At 44.4% G+C, this 25,916-nt stretch overlaps 1 protein-coding gene across 8 annotated transcripts in view; it reads right to left on the bottom strand.

Moving 5' to 3' along the window:
- Positions 1-25,916, bottom strand: part of CIT (citron rho-interacting serine/threonine kinase) — a 205,654-nt gene that overhangs the window by 40,221 nt on the left and 139,517 nt on the right. For 4 of the 8 annotated variants that reach the window (XM_077294796.1, XM_077294814.1, XM_077294847.1 and 1 more), the window contains 9 exons: positions 25,607-25,804; positions 23,003-23,196; positions 21,853-21,900; positions 9,160-9,295; positions 1,518-1,622; positions 1,299-1,439; positions 1,115-1,222; positions 845-1,019; positions 219-383 (listed from right to left, as the gene is read on the bottom strand). In XM_077294796.1, coding sequence (XP_077150911.1) covers positions 219-383; positions 845-1,019; positions 1,115-1,222; positions 1,299-1,439; positions 1,518-1,622; positions 9,160-9,295; positions 21,853-21,900; positions 23,003-23,196; positions 25,607-25,804 — 1,270 coding nt within the window. The remainder of the gene's footprint in view (positions 1-218; positions 384-844; positions 1,020-1,114; positions 1,223-1,298; positions 1,440-1,517; positions 1,623-9,159; positions 9,296-21,852; positions 21,901-23,002; positions 23,197-25,606; positions 25,805-25,916) is intronic. The other 4 variants (XM_077294829.1, XM_077294839.1, XM_077294806.1 and 1 more) reach the window with 3 other exon arrangements.

Raw genomic sequence — 25,916 nt, 5'->3', positions numbered from 1 at the left:
GTAGTTATAATATTTTGGTTTAACCTGACTGGGCTCTGTTTTTCCTGTGGTGCCTCCTGCCTGTGGTTCACATTGTCATTTCCCTATTTTATTCTGGTTTTAAATTGTCTGTTTACTATTTGTTTAATAAAATTTAACTATTTGTGTCACCCTTGTTGGTGTTCTATTCTTTTGTCACCATAATTAGTTACTGGCACATTTGCTCCACACGTTCTCACCTTCAGGAGCAGAGGATTCTTTTCTACGACTGGACTGAGGGGCCAGCAAGCTGACCGCATTTGGCTGATGCTCTGGAGACCTGACCAGTGCAGACATTATAATCTGCTGCCTTGCTGTTCCCGGTGTAGATGGAAGTGGATGATCAGCCACTTTCAGATGTGCCGCTGCATAATAGGGAAAAATGCACACTAAAAAGCCCATTCACAAACATAAAAATATATGCTGAGTGATCACAAGATGCATTCATCATACATATCAATAGGTAAACCTCTGTAGGTACTAGAGACTGTTCATTAATTAAAATTGATTAAACCACAGCAGGACCACTATCCCTCCACCGAGATATAGATTTTAGTCTAACAGAGGATTCATGTTCCCATACAGATGAAGATTTTATTCTAGGAGAGGAAAGGCATTGCTAGGTCCTGGAAACGAGAAATGCCTTAACGTGGCTTCAATGTACACATGAATTGGCCAATTTATGAGCTAAACTTTCTCAATTTTTCATTTTTCACATTGAGCATTGTGAGACAATGGTTTCTATTCCATTTGCTATGTTGGCTTTGACTAAACATTATAGAAGCCAAGGGAGCACCCACTAATCAATGAAGAATGACCATCTTACCTTCCTCCCTGGCAGATCGCAGCTCTACTCTTGTCTTTTGTAGCGCTTCCTCAAGTTCCGCTGTCCGTAACTTCTCCTTCTCCAGTGCCACCTTTAACTCATTGTACTGCAAAGGTATTTGTGATGTTTGATTGGGGTCATCCCTGCGCCTGCCAAATAAACCCTGCAACACAGGCTACTAATTTTGTAAAAATGCTTCAAGTTGGTGAAGAAAAAAAACATACTAAAAGCATATATGTTTATTGAATGCTTTTGTACAAAAACGCTCACCTTTTTCTTCTTGGACGGTTGATCCATTTTTGCTTGCAAGAAGTCAATGAGTTTAGTTTGTTGAGAAATGGTCCCCTCCATCTTTACTTTTTCATGAGAGTAGAGAGCCTAAGGGATGAAATACCACGTCTTCCACCAGGGAACTGACCAATGATACCTTCAAACTATGCCACAAAATCCTTACCTGCATGTTCTCCAGCTGATATTCTAAGTCACTTCTTTCTGTCTTCAGCAAGTCTGCTCGATCCAAAGCTTCCTGAAGTCCTTGAGTCAAACGAAAGATGTGATTCTTTTGAAGGTCCATTTGCTGCTGAAGTTTAGCTTGCTGCTCACATAAAACAGGACATTTCAGTGGTCTAAAAACCTAAAGGCTCTGAGATATATATGGAGATAGCCCTTATACCTCTTCAAGGAGTCGCTGCTTCAATTCACGCTCAGTCTCCAGTTTCTGCTGCAAGCTGCGTGCATTCATTTCCAACATTGCGTGTTTCTTCTCCAGATCATTTAGCTGTGTGATTGATGAAATAATTACTGCTTTATTCTCTAATGTTAAGGAAATATCTTGAAATTGATATTTCTCCTTCGCCTCATTGGGGGACACAGACCGTGGGTGTATGCTGCTGCCACTAGGAGGCTGACACTAAGTGATACAAAGAAAGTGATCTCCTCCTCTGCAGTGTACACCCTCCTGCCGGCTCTCAGCTAACCAGTTCTTGCTTAGTGTCCGTAGGAGGCACACGGACGGGTTGCTATTCAGACCCAAAACTCTCTTATTTTACTTTCACCTTTTACATTTTTTATTTTATTTTTTCCACGGACGAATGGGGCAACGGATCCTTTCAAGGTTCCGATCTCCCCAAACCATCAACAGGTGAGCATGGAGTGTGTCGCCTCTCCGTATCCTCTCCTGCGATGTGGGATGCCAAGCCTGGGCAGATTCTTAGGGGCGACGGGCCCCTTCAAGGGCACCGATCTCCCTGCACCATCAACAGACGAGCACATGGAGTGTCGCCTCCACGTACCCTCTTCCCCAGCCAGGCCTATTGCCGGACAACTGGCCCTGTCCACCCGGGGCCTTGAACTCCGTGGATGTACAGAGGCCCCTCTCTTTGGCGTCCGAGCAGCCCCCACTGTCCCACTACTGTTAAAGCGGATGGCACAAGGAGACGGACGGTTCCTCTCCACCTCCCTAACAAAGGGATGATGGATTGAGGCTTATCCCTCTATCCCTGCACCGTCCACGCTACAATACCTGACCTGCAGTCATCCGCAGCGGCTCCATGCTGGGACACGCACCGATGGTGAGTGGATCCTGTCAGCGGTGGGCCCCTTGCTCACAGGCAGCTTCCCTGTGGCCCACCTCCCTGAGGTAACACTCCGGCCGGCTGCAAAAATTTAGCACCTGGCCAATGTGTAGGCCGCACCCCGGAAGTGCACTATGGCGCCCTAAGGCGGCTCTGCCCGCTTTTCTGGTGCCTATCGCCTGGCACGGAAGCCCTCAGTTTTCTCAGCCACTACAACGCCCCTCACTTTTACCGCTGGTATTGCTCCCGCTGGCTGCAGAAATTTAGGCCCCGGCTTGGGCCTATTCATGGAAGTCTCGAGGCTCCGCCCACACCGTGCCTCTGGCTCCGCCCCCGAATTGGCGCATCTCGCTCTCTGCGAGATTTTATCACCTCTGCAACTCCCGGTGGCCATCTTGGTCCACCCGGCCGGCTCACACAGGGGCGACGACTTTGCATTAAAGGGGCACAACGACTCTGCAACATGACTGGTCTTAAAGGCAACTGACCAGTATTCCCTAGTCTAAAAGGCACATGACCAGTATTCCCTGGTCTTAAAGGCACATGACCAATATTCCCTGGTCTTAAAAGGCACATGACCAGTATTCCCTTATCTTAAAGGGGTATGACCAGTATTCCCTGGTCTTAAAGGCACATGACCAGTATTCTCTGGTCTAAAAGGCACATGACCAGTATTCCCTGGTCTTAAAGGCACATGACCAATCCGAAGCCGGTCACCCTAAATGAGCTCAGGAGCCCTCCGCCGCTGATCCCAGTTTATCCCAGAGTACCTAGTTCCCTCAGTGGACTTCTTCACTGACCACAATCCATGGTTTCTCTGACCAAGACATTGAATCCCTCCGTGATCCCTCTGTGGCTCGGAGTGCTCGCAGGACCGATATATATGGTCCCTCTCCTACATGGGAGCCGCCGGCTAGCAGGGGCCGCGAGTATTATAGAAACTTACAGGCGTCTAAAAACATACAGGCATCTAGAAAAGTTTTCATTTCCTGATCTCTCTCCCCAAGGATTTTCTGAGAACAAGAATCTGAATATAAATCGGATATTGCCTTGGACCTGCCAGAGCTTCAGTAACAACCAATCTCTGTACATTGATGAGGACTCTGGTTCTGCTCTAGACTACGCAGTGTCCCTCATAAGGAGACTAAACTCCCTCGCAGAGCATTTGCCATTCAGTCCGGATAAGTGATTCACTGGACAGAAGCCTCTACGTGGGATGCCAAGACTGGTCAGATTTTTAAGGGCAACGGGTCCTTTAAAGGGCACCGATCTCCCCACACCATCAACAGACGAGCACACGGAGTGTCGCCTCCATGTATTCTCTTCTGCATCCAGGCCTAACGCCAGACAACCTGTCCACCCGGAGACCTGACCTGAACGCTGTGTATGTACAGAGGCACCCTTTTTGGCATCCGAGCACCCCCCTCTGCATCACCACTATTTAGCAGATGATGCAAGAAGGCGGACGATCCCTCTTCACTTCCCTGTTAAGAGGTTAGTGGATCGAGGGTTCCTAATTTCTAACTCTGCACTGTCAAAACAGAGCAGCGATGGCAAGAGACGATAACCTGCTGGATGCAGCCGCGCATTCTGCCACTTGGCACATTAATTGGATAGAATCTCCTGTGGTATACCTACCAGTATCCCTGCCCGATGTATCATCAATTAAAAATACCACGGACTGTCAGATAGCAAATCTGGTTCGTTTCGTCTTGTGGCTTCGGGTTCAGCTCTCTACCCTCCCTAGCCGTCGCATGGATTGCTAGAGCAATGGTCTCCTGGCTGGAGACCTTAACTACTTCGATTCACACCAGTAACCTTTTCCCGAAGACAGTACAACTGGCCAATCAAATCTTTTGTGCAGGAGACTAACAGAGGATCGTAAGTTTCCTACAGACACAACCAGCAGTGGAAGGGTTGTCCAGGACAGTCTAGATCTGAGGGATCTTGGTTCCAAAAAAGAGGAATGAAAAGTAAGACCGATCCTGGACCTCAAACTTCTAACAACCTTTGACAAGGTCCTCCCTTCTTCGGATGGCGTTTCTCCACTCAGCAATTACTTCAACAGAAAAAGGTGGAGTTTCTGGCATCCATCAACATTCGGGACGCTTACCCTCACATTCATATTTTTCCCCTCTTCAAAAATTCCTTTGCTTTTCCATTCGTGAACAGCATTTTCAAGTCACGACCTTGTCCTTCGGCCTTGCTACAGCACCCAGAGTGTTCGCATGTGTCATGGCGGCTATCATGTTCCTCTTGCACCCTAGAGGGTGGTCGTCCTGCCCTGTTAGGTCGACTGTCTAGCCGCTCTTCCAGGATTACACTGAGTCATCTATATCACTTGCGATACCCTCTCACCTGGGTTGGCAGCTAAACTTAGAAAAGTTCTCCTCATTTCCAGCCCAGCAGATATCCTTTTTGAGGATGATCCTGCACACTTCCAGAAGGATGGTAATTCTCCATCGAGACAAGGTCATGGCCCTTCAACAGGGAGCTCGCACACTTGATCACTCATCCCCTCATTTCATTCGATTTGCTAGGAGGGTTCTGAGGAAAAATGGTGACGACAATAGAAGCAGTTTCCTTTGCTACGCTCGTTTTCAGCAAGTCAAACAGACTTTCAGACGGTAGTCTCTGAGCTTCTTCTTCATCCAGGACATTTCTCCCGGTTCATTGGTTATTAGTAACTACCAATGCCAGTTGTCTTCTCCCGATCATTGCTCTAGAGATCTGAACGGTAGTCCTACAACAGGTCCACTGCCTTCTGGCGGGTCACCCCATCTGAATTCAATTGGATAATGCCACGGCTGTGCCATATGTCAATCATCTAGCAGGTACCCACGGTCAGGCGCCAGGGCAGAGGTACCTCACATTCTCTGATGGGCCGAGATCTATCATTCGGTGATCTCAGCAGTACATATCCCAGGAGTAGAACTCTGGGCGGCAAACATATTCAGCCGCCAAGGTTCCGCCTCAAGTGAGTAGGAACTTCACCCGGAAGTCTTCCATCAGATCTGCCTTCACTGGAGCTCTCCAGTTGTAGATCGGATGGCGTCCAGACTGAACGCCAATGTACTCAAGTTTGTGGTTCAGCCTCGAGATCCAAGAGCCATCGCACTGCATGCTCTGGTTCTTCCGTGGTACCAGTTTCCATAACTCCCCTTCCACTACTTCCGAAAGCCTTTTGGAAGCAGAAAGGGCCCCAGTGATCCTCCGAGATAAGCACTGACCACGTCAGTTTTTTGTTTGTTAGTATCTTTCCGCCTTATTGCAACAAAACTGCAAGTAGGGACTTTCTCGCAAGGAGTTTTCACACGTAGTTCTTCCCGATCGCATACCGTTAGATCATTGGGACTTTAATGGTCCTGGGAGTCTTACAGTAGACTCCTTTTGATCCGGACAGGACTTTACTATCAGGGAAGGTCGCCCTTTTTTCTCTGCGATTTCCTCATCCTGAAGAGTCTTCAGCGCTAGCTGCTCTGTTCTTTCAGACTTTTCTTTCTTTTTTTCCCTTATTACCTTCAAGGCAAGGTTGTCCTCAGGCCATCCCCGTCCCTTGCTACCAAGGTGGTATTGTATTACCACTGTTATGAGGGCATTGTTTTTCCCTCATCTTTTTCGGCACCAGTCCACAAAATGGAATGAGTTCCCCATAGTCTGGACGAAGTGAGTGCTCTGAGTAGGTACATCTCGAGGACGGAATCCTTCTGAAGGTTGGGCGCTTTATTTGGGCTTCCTGATGGTAAGAGGAAGGCTTCCTGACGTTTACAGGAAGGGTTTAGCCGTTTCATCGGCCATGTTAGCCTGGTGGATTCATTTCACCATCCAGGAGTCCTTCCGTGTTGGATGTAAGCCTATCTCCCTGTCTATCGAGGGTTCTAGGCACCAGGCGTCGGCAAAGCTCACCTTTCAAGCCTGCGGATTCGTCCAGTCCGCATGGATTCTTGAAGCACTATAATTCCCACAATTCCACAGATGTGAGTCTGGGCAGGCGGACTCTGCAGGCCGCGGTGGCACACTTGTAAGTAGCGGTTACACAGGGCCTGATCTGATGTTGTCCCCACCCAGGGACTGCTTTGGGACGTCCCACGGTCTGTGTCCCCCAAAGAGGCGAAGGAGAAATAGGGATTTTTGTGTACTCACCGTAAAATCCTTTTCTCCGAGCCATTCATTGGGGACACAGCTCCCACACTGTTATTAGCTTATGCTTGTTTTATAATCTGACATGCTACACTCTCATATATAATATGACATGCTATACGCTCATATCTTGTTATTGATCTCCTACTGCTTTTGCACCGAACTGGTTAGCTGAGAGCCAGCAGGAGGGTGTATACTGCAGGGGAGGAGATAACTTTCTTTGTATCACTTACTGTCAGCCCCCTAGTGACAACAGCATACACCCACGGTCTGTGTCCCCCAATGAATGACTTTGAGAAAAGGATTTTACGGTGAGTACCCAAAAATCCCTATATTATTGTTATTAAATGACCTAGGGTGGATATTAGATGAACCAGTCTACCATTTAACATGGGCTGGTTGGATTTCAACATGCCTCATCCTTTGTTTTCGCTAACCACGAATGCATGTATATGCGTGGGTCTGAAGGAATGGCCATCTAATTTATATGGCCTCCTTCATATAGAGCATAATAAAAAACAGTGAAAAGATTAGCAAAAAATGGCCAAAAAATTTACATATTTGTCACTATGTTCAGCATCTACAGTTACTCGGCTGCAGCCCTCTACTGGTCTGGACACATGGGCCATCTTAGGGTGCAGTCAGGCAACACGGTGGAACACGGTGCACGGACTGGCCGGCGGCTCTCCCAACCTGAGCATGAAAGCTTCAAGTATTTCTGTGCAGCAGACACGCTCGCGTCAGCAGGGCTGCTGGCCAGTCCGTGCACTGCTTTAAGATCTCGCTGCAAATTATACGGCACTTGACTGCACACTTCCATGTAGTCATTTTAGAATTGATGTAGGATTGCTACTCTGATCTCCCCACATAGAAATCTATTTCACTTGAGGACATCATAGCTGTAAATAGATCTTGTTTAACAAGGAGCTGTCTAATTTCGGCCCCTTGTAAAATAAAATGTATTTCTTGATTGGGACTTAATCCAGCACCATGGCAACAAAATTCAGATATATATGTTCCTTAAAATACTGTTAATGCTGCACCTCTACCTACTTCACGATATCAACATAGCCTAAATATTTTTCCCTAATTTTAACTTTCTTCAGACTTCGGGGTGAGGATGACAACACGGCTATAAAAAGAAACCAGCGGTACTATACCCAATACTGTTACATATGTTTGTTTTTTTTTAAAGAGGACATTTTTCTAATTTTTTCTTGTTAAATTGGACACACCATGGAATAGTGGTTGAAGAGCAGAATAAAACAATATTGTTTTGTTTTTATTTTGCCTCTCCAATGCGGAAACATTACCAAGCACAGTATTTGGACCAAAATGAGCTAATTTTCATTAAGTCCAAGTGGGTGTTATCAATGTTTTCACTAGGAGCGTGGAATTCTTCTTTGTATGTCATGCTGTGTGTCAGATGACATCATCTACAAGGAATTTGTATGTTCTCTCTGTGGGTTTCTTACGGGCACTCCGGTTTCTTCTCACATTCCAAAGACATACTGATAGGGAATCTAGATTGTGAGCCCCATCAGGGACAGCGATGATAATGTGTGCAAACTGTAAAGTGCTGTGTAATATGTTGGTGCTGATCATTTATTATGCTGACCAATCATAAGCAGGCAGCAACACACTCAAAAGGAAAGAAGAACACGAGCCCTCCCCCCACAAAAGAGCAGGTTTCCCAGTGTGTGAGATTTAATGATACAGCTCTGACCTCCTGCATGAGTGAGTGTGGGGGGGGGGGGGGGGGTGTGCGAGGGGCAGCAAAGCTGAGTTTAGCTGTGTCACATTACAAACCTTTCTGTCTGGATCTAACAGTTCATTTATGTCTGCTGTGCTGTCATATCTCACACAAGAGTAACCAGCTTATTCTGGACTACTCCTGTGTGTCAAGTAATAACAGCCTGCAGTGATCAGAGTGTTTCAAGATGAGCACAGCAGATATCAGTATGGGGGAGTGGAAGTACAGCAGAGTTAACTGTGCTATAAAAGGAAGAGTGCTGATAGAACAGTTTGTGATGTGACACAGCTCAGCTCAGCACTGCTTCTCCCCTCATACTAACGGATGCAGAAGGTTAGACCAATTCTGAATGGAAAATTTGGTGAAAGATTTACTGGAATTGCCGGTGACAGCATGTGATCAGATGAACACAAGTATGTAATTTGCATACTTCCGGTCACACTTTAACTAGACGTGCCTGGCTTCTCTTAATACAAATAAATTGATGTAGCCGAGCACATCTAGTTGGCACGTGACTGCATGTATGCAAATCGTTTACTTGCAGTCACATGACTGCATGCTCTCATTAGCAATACTGTTGAATAATGACAGCATCAGTCCTCTCCTATACTATCTTTTAAGTGGACTTTGATGAGGTCATAATGGTTCCAAAGCCTGAGGAGCTCACTGATTGATTCATTGTTAACTCATTCTACTATTTACTGTGATACACTTAGACAGCAGAAGCAATACATTTCATTAAACCCTACAGCAAAAATAATTTTTAGCCAAAAATAGATTTAAGTAATAAAAAATATGCTGCCAATGCCATAATCATACATAAATTATTTGCAAGCTAATACACTAACCTTATCAGATAGACTTTCAGTCTTGAGTTTCTGATCCTTAAGAGCTTGCTGGAGAGCCAAAATCTCTGCCTTATGTTCTTTAACTGCCAGTTCCACCATTTGGCGAGATTCTGTGCTGCGTTGGTCTGCCCGAGCTCTGGAAATACAGATAAATAAGTACTACAAATAAGTAGATCAAACTTTTAATGCATCATTACTAAAACTGGAGACCCATTCAGAGTTTACTTTCAATAATATTAATGAAAACCATATTTGGTTAGATTCAATAAAACAGGCATTTTGCATGCCAGTCTTAATGAAGGCCCCACTGGAGTGTAGAGATATGTCTCACTTTGGCGGAGATGGATGGGACTGGTGTAAAATTAAAAAGTCAAAACATTTTTATGCAACTTAGTTTTGAGAAAAATTCTGGGACATGTGAAGGCGTTTTACTCCAGAAAACTGGTGAAAACACCTTGATTAATCTGACCTTAAATGTTATGAACATCAAAATAGCACAAAGATAATTGGTACTATTTGCTCCATGCTTGATACTGTATTCTACAGCAAGCGCTCCTCTTTGTCTAAAACACTGCAGGTATCGTGTCCCCCAATGATCTTAAAAACTGATTCCCTTTAGATACCAAAGTCTTTATACACATACGGGGACAATTGCTAATGTTGCTGGAATTACTGGAAATACATGTCAATAATTTTTTCAAACTAAAATCTTATTAAGCCTTACATTATTATACATTGTATTAACATCTAGGGCCAAGTGACATAAGTACCAGCACTGCACTGATCTGGCCTTTTCATTGTCTGATCACAATCATTACTTGCATATCTACAGATACTACTTGAGACCATTTCTAAGCAGTGTATACATGGTCCGAATGATTGACTCAATTGGGGCAATGGTTCAAAATATCACTCTGCACATGAATATAATTTATAGAGTATCCTTTTAATAGTATTATGTTTTTTGTCTGAGACAGGGAAGAAAAATAAAAAAACTACTTTGACACATTGATTTCTAGGAAAAATTTGAAAGCATAAAATTTAAAGTGAATTGCAGCCGTGGCATAAGGGATTTTTTGGCCATAAAGCTAGCTGCAAGAATTCCCAGCAGAAGGACTCACGTGACCAGCAAAATGCAGGGGATCTGCTTAAATAAGAGGACATGATTAGATAAGGGGGTTCTTACAAATTTTATGGAAACTTTAGCTGCAAGTGAAAGCAGAGAAAAGCTATTTGTAAAGAAACATCTTGTAAGTCATAACTGTAAATAAATCTCCAGAAATCTTTCCTCTAAGTAGAAGATTAAGAAATACTGTACATAAAACCTACCAGAATAAGATAATTAACATTAATGTAAATAGCTGACAATGGTGTGAAAACATGACAAGTTATTGGAGAACATGGAGGCTTAAAAAAATGGTAACATTTGCTGAAAACAGAAAGGATTAATGGTGCATTAAAACAAGAAATGGAAGGATGGAAAGATCTGTCTTTTAGGATACATTTCACTTTAAGATGCTCATAAAGGAGGGAAGATACAAAGAGGTAATTGGTAATTAGCAAGGCACACTATCACAAAGTATGTGTCTTACTCAGGAGGAAGTGCAAAAGCTTCTTAAAAGATGAAGAACAATAAATCTCCCTGCCCAGATGGCACATGCCTGGTTGGTTTACAGCAATTAGGTCTTGTAATAAACCAGTGACCTACGTCCTTCAATTTAAGCAATCGCTGATGGCAGAGTTCTAGAAATGACTAATATTAAAGGGGTTATCTGAGAATATTTTATTCTCAAGGGGCTAAGAACTGACAGCCAGCTAGTTAACTACCTGCCTATCCTTGCCAGTGCAGGCTCAGAGTGATCATGGACCGTTCCTGCCGGCAATTCTGCAGCTTCATTTGACCTTGCGTCAACAGAGCAGCTCTTCCTCTCCCGGGTTGCTCTGTCAATGGGGCGTAACTCCCCATGTCATACACATTGACAGCCAACTTCCCGTTAGGTAGTGGCGAGCCAGTTCTCAATCAGTAGGACATTGGTATTAAGCACCGTCAACAGAGCAGAGCAGATGAGAAGAAGCTACTCTACTCAGACAGCCGCAACACATGCAGGGAATGCTTAATAAACAGGCAAGTTCGGCTCAACAGGACTGGATTTTCCTTTTCTTTTTCAAAAGAAAATATGGTGCATACAAAAGAAAAATGCACATGGTCGACATGACCCAGTTGACGCGTTTTGACTGCACTAGGCAGTCTTACGCATGACATCATTGAGTCATGAGTAAGACTGCCTAGTACAGTCGAAACGCGTCAACTGGGTCATGTCAACCATGTACATTTTTCTTTTGTATGCACCATATTTTCTTTTGAAAAATAAAAATAAAAGGAAAATCCAGTCCTGTTGAGCCGGACTCCAATTTTTTCTATCTTCCTTGATGCAAGGCCGGTGTCTGAACATAGAGCAACTGGGTGAGCTGGAATCAAGTTTTTATTATTCCTGCAAGTGTTGCGGCTGTCTAACAGCCAAGCTGCGAGGACTCAAACATTTTTTGATCGCGCTGAAGACATACTTGGTGAGCACATATTCGGATAACGCCTTATTCCAAACATATTCGCTCATCATTACTAACTGTCACTATATCAATGGTCATAACCAAGGATACCTAAAGTCCTGGTCATGAGTAAAGACACAGCGAATCAGAAAAACCTATTCTACATTTCTAATTAGAGACATTTGCTAATATTACTATTACACCTACTATATATTGGGATAGGATCTTGGAGATGGGTATACCCCTTTAAGCCCATAAGAAAAAAATTAAATATAGTCCTGGATAACCACTTTAAAGGAGACATCCAGCAATTAAATATTAGACTTCTCCTTTAGATCATTATTATTATCATTAGAAATGTTAGAATCATTCTACAATAATGGTTGTGCGGTACATGTACAGCAAATGTCGTGAAGGGGTTAAACTTATGAGTTCTATAGTCTGTTGTGAATAAAATGTGGCTATAAGAGATTCCTAAGTCATTGCATTCTTTACATTCTCATTTTAGACGGCGTCCCAACTTTTTGAAAATGAGGTTATATATATATATATATATATATATATATATATATATATATATATATATATATATATATATATACACACACACTAGATGGGGGCCCGATTCAATCCCATCGGGAGGGCGGTAATGTCACGATGGGGACAGTTTTTTGCAGCGTTGAGAATATTCCCCCCCCCCATGTGCTCACCCACCTATCCACTTTCTCTTTCCCCATGTGCTGACTTCTCCTGTCTGTGCTCTCTTCTTTGACCTGTCTACGCCATGTGCTATCCCCCTTGTCTGCTGTCTCTCTCCTTCCTGTGCTATGTTCTCCCCTCATGTGCTATCCTGTTTGAGCTGTCTCTCCCTTGTGCTCTGTCTCTTGTTAAGACTGCAGATTTCGGTTTTCGACGCTGTTGTTGCCTAACGGCATCCTGTGCTAGTCTAATGACTTTTGCAACAGGGGACTCATGTGCTTGACGCCTACGCTTATATGCATTGTTTTTGTCCCAGCGATGCTGTTGCTCTTCAGGAGTCTCATTTGCCTGTTGTTGTCTTCGACGTTGTGCCTTTGCTGCTTTCCTTTCATTGTCATTGGCATACTTTTTAGAAGGAGCCATGTTGGCATTGATATTTGCTTTTTAAAGGGGTTTTCCCCACAAACGAAAGTTCATTATAAAAATTGTCTGTGTCTGACCGTGTACAGAACATACCACAGCTCCTGGCCAGGGGAGGAAGCAAAAGACAATACTGACATTCCAGCAGGAGATCACAGAGGATACTATTTGTGGGGTAAAATATTGTTTAAAAACAGTCAGTGAAATATTTTACCTGACAAAATGAATCCTCTGTGATCCCCTGCTGTAATGTCAGTATTGTCTTTTGCTTCCTCCCCTGCCCAGGAGATGTGGTGTGCTCCGTACACGGTCAGACACAGACAATTTTTAAAATGAACTTTCGTTCGTGGGAAAACCCCTTTAATGTGACCGTATTCCTCTGCCTGTAGACACGTCGAGCCGCCGTGATCAGCCGAATGATTCACTGCGCCTGCGCGGAATTCGACAGGCGCAGTAAATCAGGCCTCCACCATCTTTGTGCAGATAGCGGCGGTCACATTAAAACTGCACATGCGCTCCTCCTGTATAAAGAAGGTGGTGGTCAGTGAATCATTCGGCTGAACCCCGCGGCAGAGTGTTCACGGCGGTTTTCTGCTGGTAGTACTATGCAAGAGGCTGCGTATGGCGTATACAGTGTGTGTTGCGTAAGGCGTATAAAGTTTGTGCGTGTGGTGTGTATGGTGTATACAGTGTGTGTTGCGTAAGGCGTATAAAGTTTGTGCGTGTGGTGCGTATGGCGTATACAGTGTGTGTGTGTTCCACTGGTGGTACTGCGCAAGAGGCTGGTACCACCAGCAGTTTCCATATTGAGACACCCATCACTTGGGTGTCCCAATATGGAGGTCGATGAAGTTCCGCCTCTTCGAATTCTGGGATTCGGATACATCTGAATGAAACAGGATGTGAAGATATTACAAGGAGGTAAGTATATATTAAGATATGTATATACACACACACACGGAGCGTTCATTAAAGATTTCCCCAGACCCACTTTTATTTATCACCGGACGCTGAATCTACACATGTGTAATGACATAAGTCTCTATAGATTACTTGCCAATTTGCAACTCAGAACTGATATCGGTCTTGATTTTAAAGGTGCTGAAGTTTTGTGAGGTTTGATAATGGAAACAGTGGAATACAGAGCAGTCATCAAGTTCCTTTACTTGAAAGGCCGCACACCAAAGGAGACGTTCAATGAGATGTAAGAGGTTTATGGTGGTGATTCACCATCATATGATGTAGTCGAGAACTGGCATCGTCAATTCAAATGTGGTCGGACTTTGGTGCACAAAGCTCCAATTCCAGGGCGACCCAACTCTGCTATTGATAAACACACCATCCAGCAAGTGGAGGTCGCCATTTTGGAAAATCGCCATCTAGCCCAAAATGTCAAATCTGTGAGGGCCGTGGAAAAAATCATCCAAGACCATCTTCACATGCATAAGGTATGCGCTCCCTGGGTTCCCTCAGGTGGTCATACCTTTCCAGTAGCAGCTCTCAGGCTCTATAGACGATGTGCCATGGAAACCAGGAGGACTTGTTCAACAGACTGATCACAGAGGATGAAAGCTGGGTCCATCACTATGATCCTGTGACTAAAGTCCAGTCAATGCAATGGAAACATCATGACTCACCACCTCCAAAGAAGGCACGTGCCCAACCCTCGGCAGGCAAGGTCATGCTCACAGTATTTTGGGACCAGCACAGAGTAGTACTGATGGATTTCCTAGCAAAGGGTTATATGATCACCGGGGCATAGAATGCTTCACTGCTGCAGAAATTGTGGGAGGCCATCAAAACCAAGAGACATGGCATGCTCACCAAAGGTGTGTCCGCCTTCTACAAGACAATGCACCAGTTCAAAACTCACATGTTGCCCAAATGGAAGCATGCTCCTGTGGCTTTGTAATTCTACCGCATCCCCCTTAGGCTAGGTTCACATTGCGTTAGGGCAATCCGTTAAGCGCATAGCGCTAGCGGATTGCGCTAACGCAATGTATCTATAGGGATCGCGTTTGCCGATCCCGCTAGCGCAGATCCCCGATCTGCACTAGCGAGGACCGGACCTCGGATGCACCTGAGGTCCGTCAGAAAATAACGGCACATCGCTAGAGCGTGCCGAAAATGGCATGCGCTAGCAATCAGAATCACATTGCCGTCAATGGGTGCGCTAACGGACCCGTTGCATGGCGTTAATTGCGACAATTTCGCCATGCAACGCAGTCCGTTAGCGTTAACCCATTAACGCAATGTGAACCTAGCCTCATTCACCCGATCTTGCACCATCGGACTTCCACCTGTTTCCAACAATGAAGTTATTTTTGAAGGGGAAGCATTTTCCAGATGATGAGACTCTGATTTCCGAAGTCACAACGTGGCTTTTGGAGCAACCTGTTGACTTGTACAAGCGAGGTGTTTACAGTTGCTTAAAGAGATGGGAGAAGTGTGTGTCCCTAGGTGGCACCTATGTAGAGAAGGACTAATAACTGTGCCGACTTTCATTGCTCTCAGTCCACAGGACGTGGGTCAGGGGAAATCTTTAATGAACGCCCCTCGTAGATGTACATACAGACAGTACATTGCAAAATTTTAAAATTCTTTCAAAAACAGAAGTGTTAACAGTTTATTTTAAGCAATTGATAAAAATAATCTACTAACACTTTAATTTTTGAAACCACATCTGCATAACATTTTTGTACAGTACTGTTTGCATATATACATATATACACTTACACACACAAATATACATACAGTGGGGAAAATAAGTATTTGATACACTGCCGATTTTGCAAGCTTTCCCACCTACAAAAAATGGAGAGGTCTGTATTTTATATCGTAGGTACACTGCAACTGTTAGACAAAGAATCTAAAAATAAAAAACCAGAACATCACATTGTATGATTTTTAAATAATTAAATTGCATGAAACAAGTATTTGATCACCTAACAACCAGCAAGAATTCTGGCTCTCACAAACCTATTAGTTTTTCTTTAAGAAGCCCTTCTACTCTACACTTATTACTTGTATTCATTGCACCCGTTTGAACTCGTTACTTGTACAAAAATATCTGTTCACACACTCAATCACTCACACTCCAACTGCTCTACTATGGCCAAAACCAAAGAGCAGTCTAAGGACACCAGGGACAAAATTGTAGACCTGCACAACGCTGGGATGGGCTACAGGACAATAGGCAAGCAGCGTGGTGAGAAGGCAACATACTGTATGTTGGCACAATTATTAGAAGATGAAGCAAACACAAGATGACTGTCAATCTTTCTCAATCTGGGGTTCCATGCAACATCTCGCCTCGGATGTGAAGGAACAAATTAAGAAAGATTCTCCATTTTGTGCTTGTGACTCCATTTTCTTTTTGCTTAAGGCTATGTGCACACTTTGCGGGGTCCTCTGCGTGTTCTCCCGCAGCGGATTTGATAAATCTGCAGGGCAAAACTGCTGCGGTTATCCCTGCAGATTTATCGCGGTTTGTTTTGCGGTTTCCGCTGCGGGTTTACTCCTATACTATTGATGCTGCATATGCAGCAATATGCAGCATCAATAGTAATGTTAAAAATAATAAAAAATGGTTATATACTCACCCTCTGACGTCCCGATCTCCTCGGCGCTGCACGCGGCGGTCCGGTTCCAAAGATGCTGTGCGAGAAGGACCTTCGTGACGTCACGGTCATGTGACCGCGACGTCATCTCAGGCCCTGCTCGCACAGCAACCCTGCAACCGGACCGCCGCGTGCAGCGCTGAGAGGTGAGTATATCATTATTTTTTATTTTAATTCTTTTTTTTTTTACACTAATATGGTTCCCAGGGCCTGGAGGAGAGTCTCCTCTCCTCCACCCCGGGAACTATCTGCACATTATCCGCTTACTTCCCGCATCGTGGGCACAGCCCCATGCGGGAAGTAAGCGGATCAATGCATTCCTATGTGTGCAGAATCGCCGCGATTCTGCACAAAAGAAGTGACATGCTGCGGAATGTAAACCGCTGCGTTTCTGCGCGGTTTTTCCCGCATGTGCACAGCGGATTGCAGTTTCCATAGGGTTTACATGTAAACGCAATGGAAACTGCTGCGGACCCGCAGCTGCAGAAACGCTGCGGATCCGCGGTAAAACCCGCAAAGTGTGAACATGGCCTAAATTCTGTTATTTAATTAGGTAAACGGTTATAGTAACTTTATCTTGTTGAGTCACAAGTTTATTATTCAACTAGGCTATTGTTTATGTTCTTCTGCAAGGCCAGAATGTTCTCTTGAACTAGATAATGGACTCGGGGGTGTATCGCTATACAGGACTCTGAGGCACCTGTTGGTATTCTTTTTCTATGCCAAGAAGACATGACCATATATGTAGTTTCTGGTTTTTCTGTATTCTCATGGGTTAAGTTTTTCCTGCATTCTTATAGGTTAAGAACTGTGAGCGTGTTCTTAAGCTGATTGCTTGAAGTATAATTCAACGCCCTCTAGATTAATTTGGAAATCACTGAGTCAACCGTGAAGGATCAATTTAGATCCTCCCTCAACAAGGACAATTCTGAGAAAGTTCAGGAATCAACCCAGAACTTCATGGGAGGACCTAATCAATGACTGTAGAGAACTGGGACCACAGTCTCAAACATTACCATTAGTAACACACTACGCTGTCATGGATTAAAATCCTGCAGGGCACGCAAGGTCCATCTGCTCACACTAGCACATATCCAGGCCCGTTTGAAGTTCACCAATGACCATCCGGATGATCCAGAGGAGACATGAGAGAATGTCATGTGGTCAGATGAGAACAAAATAGAACTTGGTATCAACTCCACTCGCCGTGTTTGAAGGAAGAAGTATGAGTGCAACCCCAAGAACACTCCCAACTGTGAAGCATGGCAGGGAAACATCATACTGATACTGGGGGGGGGGGGGGCCTTTCTGAAAAGGGGACAGGATGACTGCACAGCATTTAAGGGAATCAATAAAATCATTGAAGATGGGTCGTGGCTGGGTCTTCCAGCATGACAATGACCGAAAACACACAGCCAAGGCAACTAAGGAGTAGCTCTGTTAGAAGTATTTCAAGGTCCTGGAGTGGCCTAACCAGTCTCCAGATTAGAAACTTCTGACCTCCGCAATTGCAAACAAAGGTTTATGTACCAAACATTAAGTTATGTTGTTCTATTGTGTCAAATATTAATATCATGCAATAAAATGCAAATTAAAGGGAACCCGTCAGCAGGATCATGCACAATAACCTATAGAAGGTGTCAGGTCAGTGCCGTTATACTGATTAAAATGATACCTTGGTTAATGAAATCCGTCTTGTGGTTGTTGTTTAATCTTTATTTTCAGTTTTGAGTTAATGATATGCTCGTGCTCCGAGGTAGCCTGTGGGCGGTCTTCATGTGGTGCTCTGATTAGGTATTAGCGGGCAGGTCACTTAGGGATCAGTGATCTGTCAGAAGACATACTAATGAATACCTAATAAGAGCACCACATGAAGACCCCCCACAGGCCGCCCCGGAGCACGAGCATATCATTAACTCAAAACTGAAAATAAAGATTAAACAACAACCACAAGACGGATTTCATCTTGTGGCCGCCCCGGAACAAGGGCATATCCTTAACTGAAAATAAAGAGTAAATAACAACCACAAGATGGATTTTCATCAACCCAGATATCATTTTAATCAGTATAACGGCGCCGACCTGACACTGTCTGTAGGTTAATCAACACAGTCCTGCTGACAGGTTTCCTTTAATTATGTAAGAATAATACAATGTGATTTTCTGTATTTTTTTTCCTTTTAAGATTCTGTCTCTCACAGTTGAAAAGTACCTACGATAAAAATTACAGATCTCTCCAATTCTTTGTAGGTGGGAAAGCATGCAAAATCGGCAGTGTATGAAATATTTATTTTTCTCACTGTATACACACACGCGCACACAACGTTTAGCTTGCATAATTGCAACACCAAGGTGGAAAAGTCATGGAGTTATGTATCCACACAATCTATAAACATGTTAATGATATGCAAATGATGAAAAAATGGAATCAAAATGTTCAAAGCACCTCGATTTATACAGTATCGAATATGAGCAACAAGAGCAAAAACACACGTCTTGGCATGTTATCAAAGAGGTTATTAATCGTTGTCTGAGGAATGTTCTGACACGCTGAATGGGCTTTTGACAAACAAATCATCAAGATCCACTCCTGGCAGCTCCCTTTACAGATGCCAAACCACAACATTCCAGATGTGCTTGATTGGAGACAAGTTTGGAGACCCTGCAGGGCCATGATATCATGTTTAGTCCAGAAAAGTAACTCACAGCAGAACATGCAACATAACTGGTATTGTTGTGTTGAAAAATGGCTCGTTGGACACCAAATCAATGTAATGCCAAGCTGTTATTGTATCTGAACTGAAGACTACAGGGGTCCAGCAACCGTAATATTATGCCACACTACACCATAATCCTGGTAGTAGAACCAATGTCACGTTCCCTCGTGAAGGCCTCTTCATGCCGTTGAGATGTTTTAAAAATTTTGTTTCCACTTTTTCATCATTTGCATATCATTAACATGTCTATTGATCCTGTGAGTTCCAGAATTGCTCGACCTTTCCTTTTTGGTGTTAAAATTTGAATGCCCCCCACCACATCACCACACATAATCCGCACCACATCACCACACACAATCCGCACCACATCACCACACACAATCCCGCCCCCCACATCACCACACACAATCCCGCCCCCACCACATTACCATACACAATACCGCCCCCCCACCACATTACCACACACAATCCCGCCCCCCCACCATATTGCTACACACAATCCAGCCCCCCCACATCACACACAATCCGCACCACATCACCACAAACAATCCTGCCCCCCCAGCACATCACCACACATAATCTCGCCCCCCACCACATCACCACACATGCCGCCCCCCCCACAGATAATCCCGCCCCCACCACATTACCACACATAATCCCGCCCCCACCACATTACCACACTATCCCGCCCACCACATTACCACACACAATCCCGCCCTCCACCACATAATCCCGCCCCCCCACCACAGATAATCCCACTACATTACCACACATAATCCCACCCCCCCACCACATTACCACACATAAAAATCACCACACATAATCCTGCCCCCCACCGCATCACCACACACAATCCCACCCCCCACATTACCACACGAGGCTCCGTCCCCACAATACCACATGAGGCTCCGTCCCCCCCACATTACCACAAGAGGCTCCGTCCTCACACATTACCACACGAGGCTGCGTCCCCACACATTACGACACGAGGCTCTCCCCACACATTACCACACGAGGCTCCGTCCACACACATTACCACACGAGGCTCTGTCCTCACACATTACCATATGAGGCTCTGTCCCTCCACATTACCACACGAGGCTCCGTCCTCACACATTAACACATGAGGCTCCGTCCCTCCACATTACCACACGAGGCTCCGTTCCCCCACATTACCACACAAGGCTCTGTCCCCCCCACATTACCACATGAGGCTCCGTCCCCACACATTACCACACGCAGCACTTCCTTTCTATGTAATTCAATCACTTCAGCCAAGGTAAACGTACATTTGCCGAGCGTTAGCTGGCTGGAAACAGCTAGTATCTCTTAAAGGGAACCTGTCACCCCCAAAATGGCTGGTGAGGTAAGCTCATCGGCATCAGGGGCTTATCTACAGCATTCTGTAATGCTGTAGATAAGCCCCCGATGTTACCTGAAAGAGGAGAAAAAGACGTTAGATTATACTCACCCAGGGGCGGTCCCGGTGCGGTCAGGTCAGATGGGTGTCTCCGGTCCGCTCCGGCGCCTTCCATCTTCATTCCATGACGTCCTCTTCGGGTCTTTATGCCGCGGCTCCGGCGCAGGCGTACTTTGTCTGCCCTGTTGAGGGCAGAGCAAAGTACTGCAGTGCGCAGGCGCCGGGCCTCTCTGACCTTTCCGGCGCCTGCGCACTGCAGTACTTTGCTCTGCCCTCAACAGGGAAGACAAAGTACGCCTGCGCCGGAGCCGCGGCGTAAAGACCCGAAGAGGACGTCATGGAATGAAGATGGGAAGCGCCGGAGCGGACCGGAGATACCCATTTGACCAGACCGCACCGGGACCGCCCCTGGGTGAGTATAATCTAACGCCTTTTTCTCCTCTTTCAGGTAACATCGGGGGCTTATCTACAGCATTACAGAATGCTGTAGATAAGTCCCTGATGCCGGTGAGCTTACCTCACCAGCCATTTTGGGGGTGACAGGTTCCCTTTAAATGTTGTGCTCTTGTGTCAATAATTCCTTTGTAGACCTGCCTGAAGAAGGAGCCTTTGTGCTCTGAAAGCTTGCAAATATATATTTATTTTTATCATTTTTGGGCATTAAAGTTTTCGCACAAAATCTAAAATTTAGTTTTAAGTGACATATTTAATAACAATTTTGGCTTTTATCGGGGATGGCCTGTCATACCATGTTTGCTCTCTAGCAGTGTTCTCGTTCAATTCTATTTTTATTTTGCAGCTCTGTTTATTGTACCTTCATGTATGAATAAAGCTCAATTAAGGCCACGTTGTGTCTATGTTTAAAGAAAACATTTAAAAAAAAGAAAAGAGAGCTAGTTTCTCTAAGAACAAGATAAAAGCAGAGAGAGAGAGTGCCAAAATATATCTCAATTGTAAGGGCCAAACATCCTCTGAATAGAGTTTTATCTTGTTTGGACCAGTAGAAAAAGATTAGAAGCAATGGAAAAACCTACAGAATCAGTTTGCATGACCTGGGTTGGATTTTTTGCTAGTATCACCTACATGATACTTTGGAATAGCAATTTATGCATTTGATGATGATGTCAATGCTAAAATGGTAAAGTAAAAAGACAGCAGGTCTAATGGTATGTATGAAAAGGTTTGCTCCAGGTAAAGCAGTGTTGGAATCATAAATAATATAAATTCTTGTGTCCATTTTTTTAATAGAAAAAGGAAAAAAGACAAGTACCTATTTAGCCCAGAGCCTGTAAGATGCTGTCTCTCCGCTTGACGCCAACTGCGGTACAGAGCAGGAGACACTGAACGTTATGAGCCAATAATAACCTCACAGAATTATAATCTTCCTGCTTTTACAGTCTGAATACACATCACTTTCACTCCCGTCTGCTACTGAGTTGTGACTGCTAATAAATCAAAGAAGGCCACGAACAAGAGTCACTGGTCTAGACATAGACAGATGTAAATCCCTACCACCTAATCCACTTATTTCAAAGGATAAAAGGAGCAAAGAAACCAAGCATGCATGAAAAATGTTTCAGTGCCCAGTGCCTAATGGGCAACGTGTGGAGAGTGACATGGCAGTGTAAAGAGACTTATAGGCCATGCAGTGCTCCTCTTGGAAATAAAATATGAAAATTGCCTTTTCAGAGAGGAAGCGGACTTGAACTCTAGTGCCACCTATAGGAAGTAGCAATCCTAAAAGTCAATATTGGCCTTATAACGAGAATTGCCAGATGACTTGAGATAAAAGTCAAACCAAAATATGCAGAAATGTGTTTCGGGGTCTTGCCCCTCCCCATTGTAAAGCAAGAGATCTGATTTGGCTGTGTGAGAGACCTAGGATTGGGGTCTTAGGGGTAACATCTCTCTTTGTGGAGAGTGGCCAGTGCTCAGTGTAGACTCAAAGTTACAACTCCAGACTATAGCGAATAGTAGAAAAGACTCCTTGGTCAGGGTGTTTTAGAAAAATATACCACAGTCTCTTTGACTACAGGAAAGCATTGTATAACATATGCTCATGTTAAAGGGGTTGTCCAGCTGCAAAGCCGGAAGGATATTGCCCAGGTGTCCCAGAAAGCAGTGGAAAATAAAGTTAGCGGAGTGGAGATTAAGTATTACCTCCTTTATGATTTTATGCAGCTCTCGAGCATTTATGAGGGAGATGTTTGGGTGGCCAGATAACCCCTTTGAGGTGTATGAAAGGTGCTTCGTATTATATTAGCCTATGATGAACAGGAGCAGCAGGTCTACAATAATGCAAACAAGGATCAGCATGTTTTTACAGTTTGTTGAGCTTCAAATAAGCTGAATGTCCAGTGATACAAAGTCTATGCACAGCACAAATAGAAAGATATAAAAGAAAAATACCAGGTCTTTACCTGCCCTGCTTTTCAGTATCCAGAAGTCGTTGCACTTCTCGGAGTCTACACTCAAACTGTGCCTTCTCGTCTTCTAGTGAACTTCTCCAGCTTTCCCACTGACGTTCCTTTTCTAAGAGCTCATCGTTCAGTGCCTCTAAATCCATTACCTGCTCCTCCAGCATTGTGCATGTGGTTTTAAGAGCTTCCATGGTCTGTAATTATCACAGCACACCTTTTACAATTATTTTTCACAAATCCTAGTTTATAAAGTTAAGGCTTTACTGTCTGTGCATCAAATTCGAGCATGTATCTGCGATTTTGCGAGGAACGCTCAGTCCGTGAAAAAAATTGGACATGTAAACCGCGTCAGACTATACTAGGTACAAGTGCTATCAGTAAAAAACATGTATAGAACCCTTACGTGAAAAAGAGAAGTATGAATGAGCCCCAACATTGTAATATTTAGCTGGTCCAGTGGCTAGGATTCCCCCTGGATTACAGCTGACCATTGGGTCCCAGTCAACAAAACACTTTATAATTACCATCAACACATCTTTCTAGCAAGTAGAGATTGTGCAAGGTGGAGAACCCCTTTAAAAACAAGCAGACATATTTCTCTTCAAATAATATCCACTATAACTATATTTTTTGGCTGCGTCACTCCATTCAAATGCAGTAATACTAGGCAGAAACATTAGTCCTAAGCAGTTTCTTCTCTAGTACTCTCCCAGTTTGTGCAGACAGAATAAGTGTATGAGGACAACTGCTAGAAATGCAGTCTAATGCAAAACTGATACAGAATTGCCATTTTTGTGGCATCCCACCTCGCTGTTTAAGTAATAACGTAGACCCTTTTCTATGGCAAAAAATTAATATACGGCAAAGCATGTAAAGTTGGTATGTGTTACTGCCAGGGCCAGACTGGCCATCGGGCAGTTCTGGCAAATGCCAGAAGGGCCGGTGCCAGTAGTGGGACGCTGAGCGCAGACTCACCCTTCCCCCCACCGCCGCCGCATTCAGTTGAATGGTACAGTTGAATGCAATGATGGAGGAGAGAGCAGGCGCGAGGTGAGGTGAGGAGTGAGGTGAGGAGTGTGGGTTTTTTTTTACTGGACTGTGGGGCCATTCCAGGGGGGGAGGAGAGATGTGGGCTCTGCTATATACTACTGTGTGGGCGCTGCTGTATACTACTGTGTGGGCTGTGCTATATACTACTATGTGGGCTCTGCTGTATACTACTGTGTGGGAAGTGCTATATACTACTGTGTGGGCTCTGCTGTATACTACTGTGTGGGCTGTGCTATATACTATGTGGGCTCTGCTGTATACTACTGTGTGGGAAGTGCTATATACTACTGTGTGGGCTGTGCTATATACTACTGTGTGGGCAGTGCTGTATACTACTGTGTGGGCAGTGCTGTATACTACTGTGTGGGCAGTGCTGTATACTACTGTGTGAGCAGTGCTGTATGCTGTATACTACTGTATGGGCAGTGCTGTATACTACTGTGTGGGCAGTGCTGTATACTACTGTGTGGGCAGTGCTGTATACTACTGTGTGGGCAGTGCTGTATACTGCTACGTGGGCTGTGTTATCTGCTATGCGGGTTGTGCTATATACTATATGGGGTATATTATATTCTATAAAGGGAGGCCGTGTTAGGTACAATGTGGCTGTGTTATATACTATTGTGGGTGTATTATATTATATGGGGGAGGCTGTGTTATATACTATGGGGGGCTGCATTATATATTATGGGGTGGTGGGCTGTATTATATTCTATGGGGTGGCTGCATTATACTCTGGGGTGGCTGCATTATATTCTGTAGGGTGGTGGCTGCATTATACTATATGTGGGCTGCATTATACTGTATCGAGGACTATGGGGAATACGTTATACTATATGAAGAACTATGGGGTGCATTATACTAAGGGAAGTGAATTGTACTACATGGATGACTATGGCAGTGCATTATACTATATGGAGCACTATGAGGAGTGTATTATGCCATTTGGAGGACTGAGCAGGGTATTTTAATATATGGAGGAATATAGGGAGTGTATTATAGTATATGGAGGACTGCGGTGCACATTATAATATATGGAGGACTATGGGGTGTATTTTACTAAACAAGTAAAATGCTGCATATTCAGATTGCTTTTGCTGGAACAAAAATCATGTTCTCAGCAGCACATCGCCGATGTAAACTGTAGATGTGCTGCTGATAACATGATACTGTATGGTGATCTGTTAGGGATCTATTGATCGTTCTGTCCCATCATTATTCCTCAGCTGGTGGAAAGAGGCCGGGAAACAAGCGTTGAACAACTTCAGTATTATCGATCAAACTCATTTAGCGGCCTGAGATCAGCGCATGTAAATACAACTGAAATGCTTATGTGTGATGTGCAATATGTTAGCATTTGGGGCCCCATTTTAAACTTTACCTAGGGCCCCACTTTGCCTAAAACCGGCCCTGCCTACAAGTGTACAAAGATATTATACAGTCACCATGTGACAAGTGGGCCTGTGTAACTTCACATGCCATGGCTGAATTTTAGTCCCAGTCCAGCCCTGGTTACTGCACTGTACATGTACTGAAGAAGTGACAGAATGGTACCTGTTTCTGACTAGTAAGCTGCATCTCCCGCTCAGTAATTTCTCTCCGTAGGTGGTCCACTTCGCTTCGCAGTTGTACTATTTCTTCTGCAGCTCCTGAGACCTCATTCAGCTGTTTCGTTAAGTAGAAGTTTTGATTGTTCAGCTCTGCATTTTCTTCACTCATACGGTTCAGCTGATCTTCTAGGTCTGTAAGAACCTGCAGACAGAGTATTCAGGCTGTATCTTATTGTGTCCATCGAACAAGAATTTGGGTGCATTTTTCCATTTGTCACATCTGTGTGCAGCAGAAACATTTTTATAGAAACTGT

This window comes from Ranitomeya variabilis, chromosome 1, assembly GCF_051348905.1.
Source record: "Ranitomeya variabilis isolate aRanVar5 chromosome 1, aRanVar5.hap1, whole genome shotgun sequence".
In the NCBI taxonomy this organism is placed as follows: Eukaryota; Metazoa; Chordata; class Amphibia; order Anura; family Dendrobatidae; genus Ranitomeya; species Ranitomeya variabilis.
Note: the sequence above shows the minus strand (reverse complement) of the source record. Positions and strands in the feature narration are given on the sequence as shown.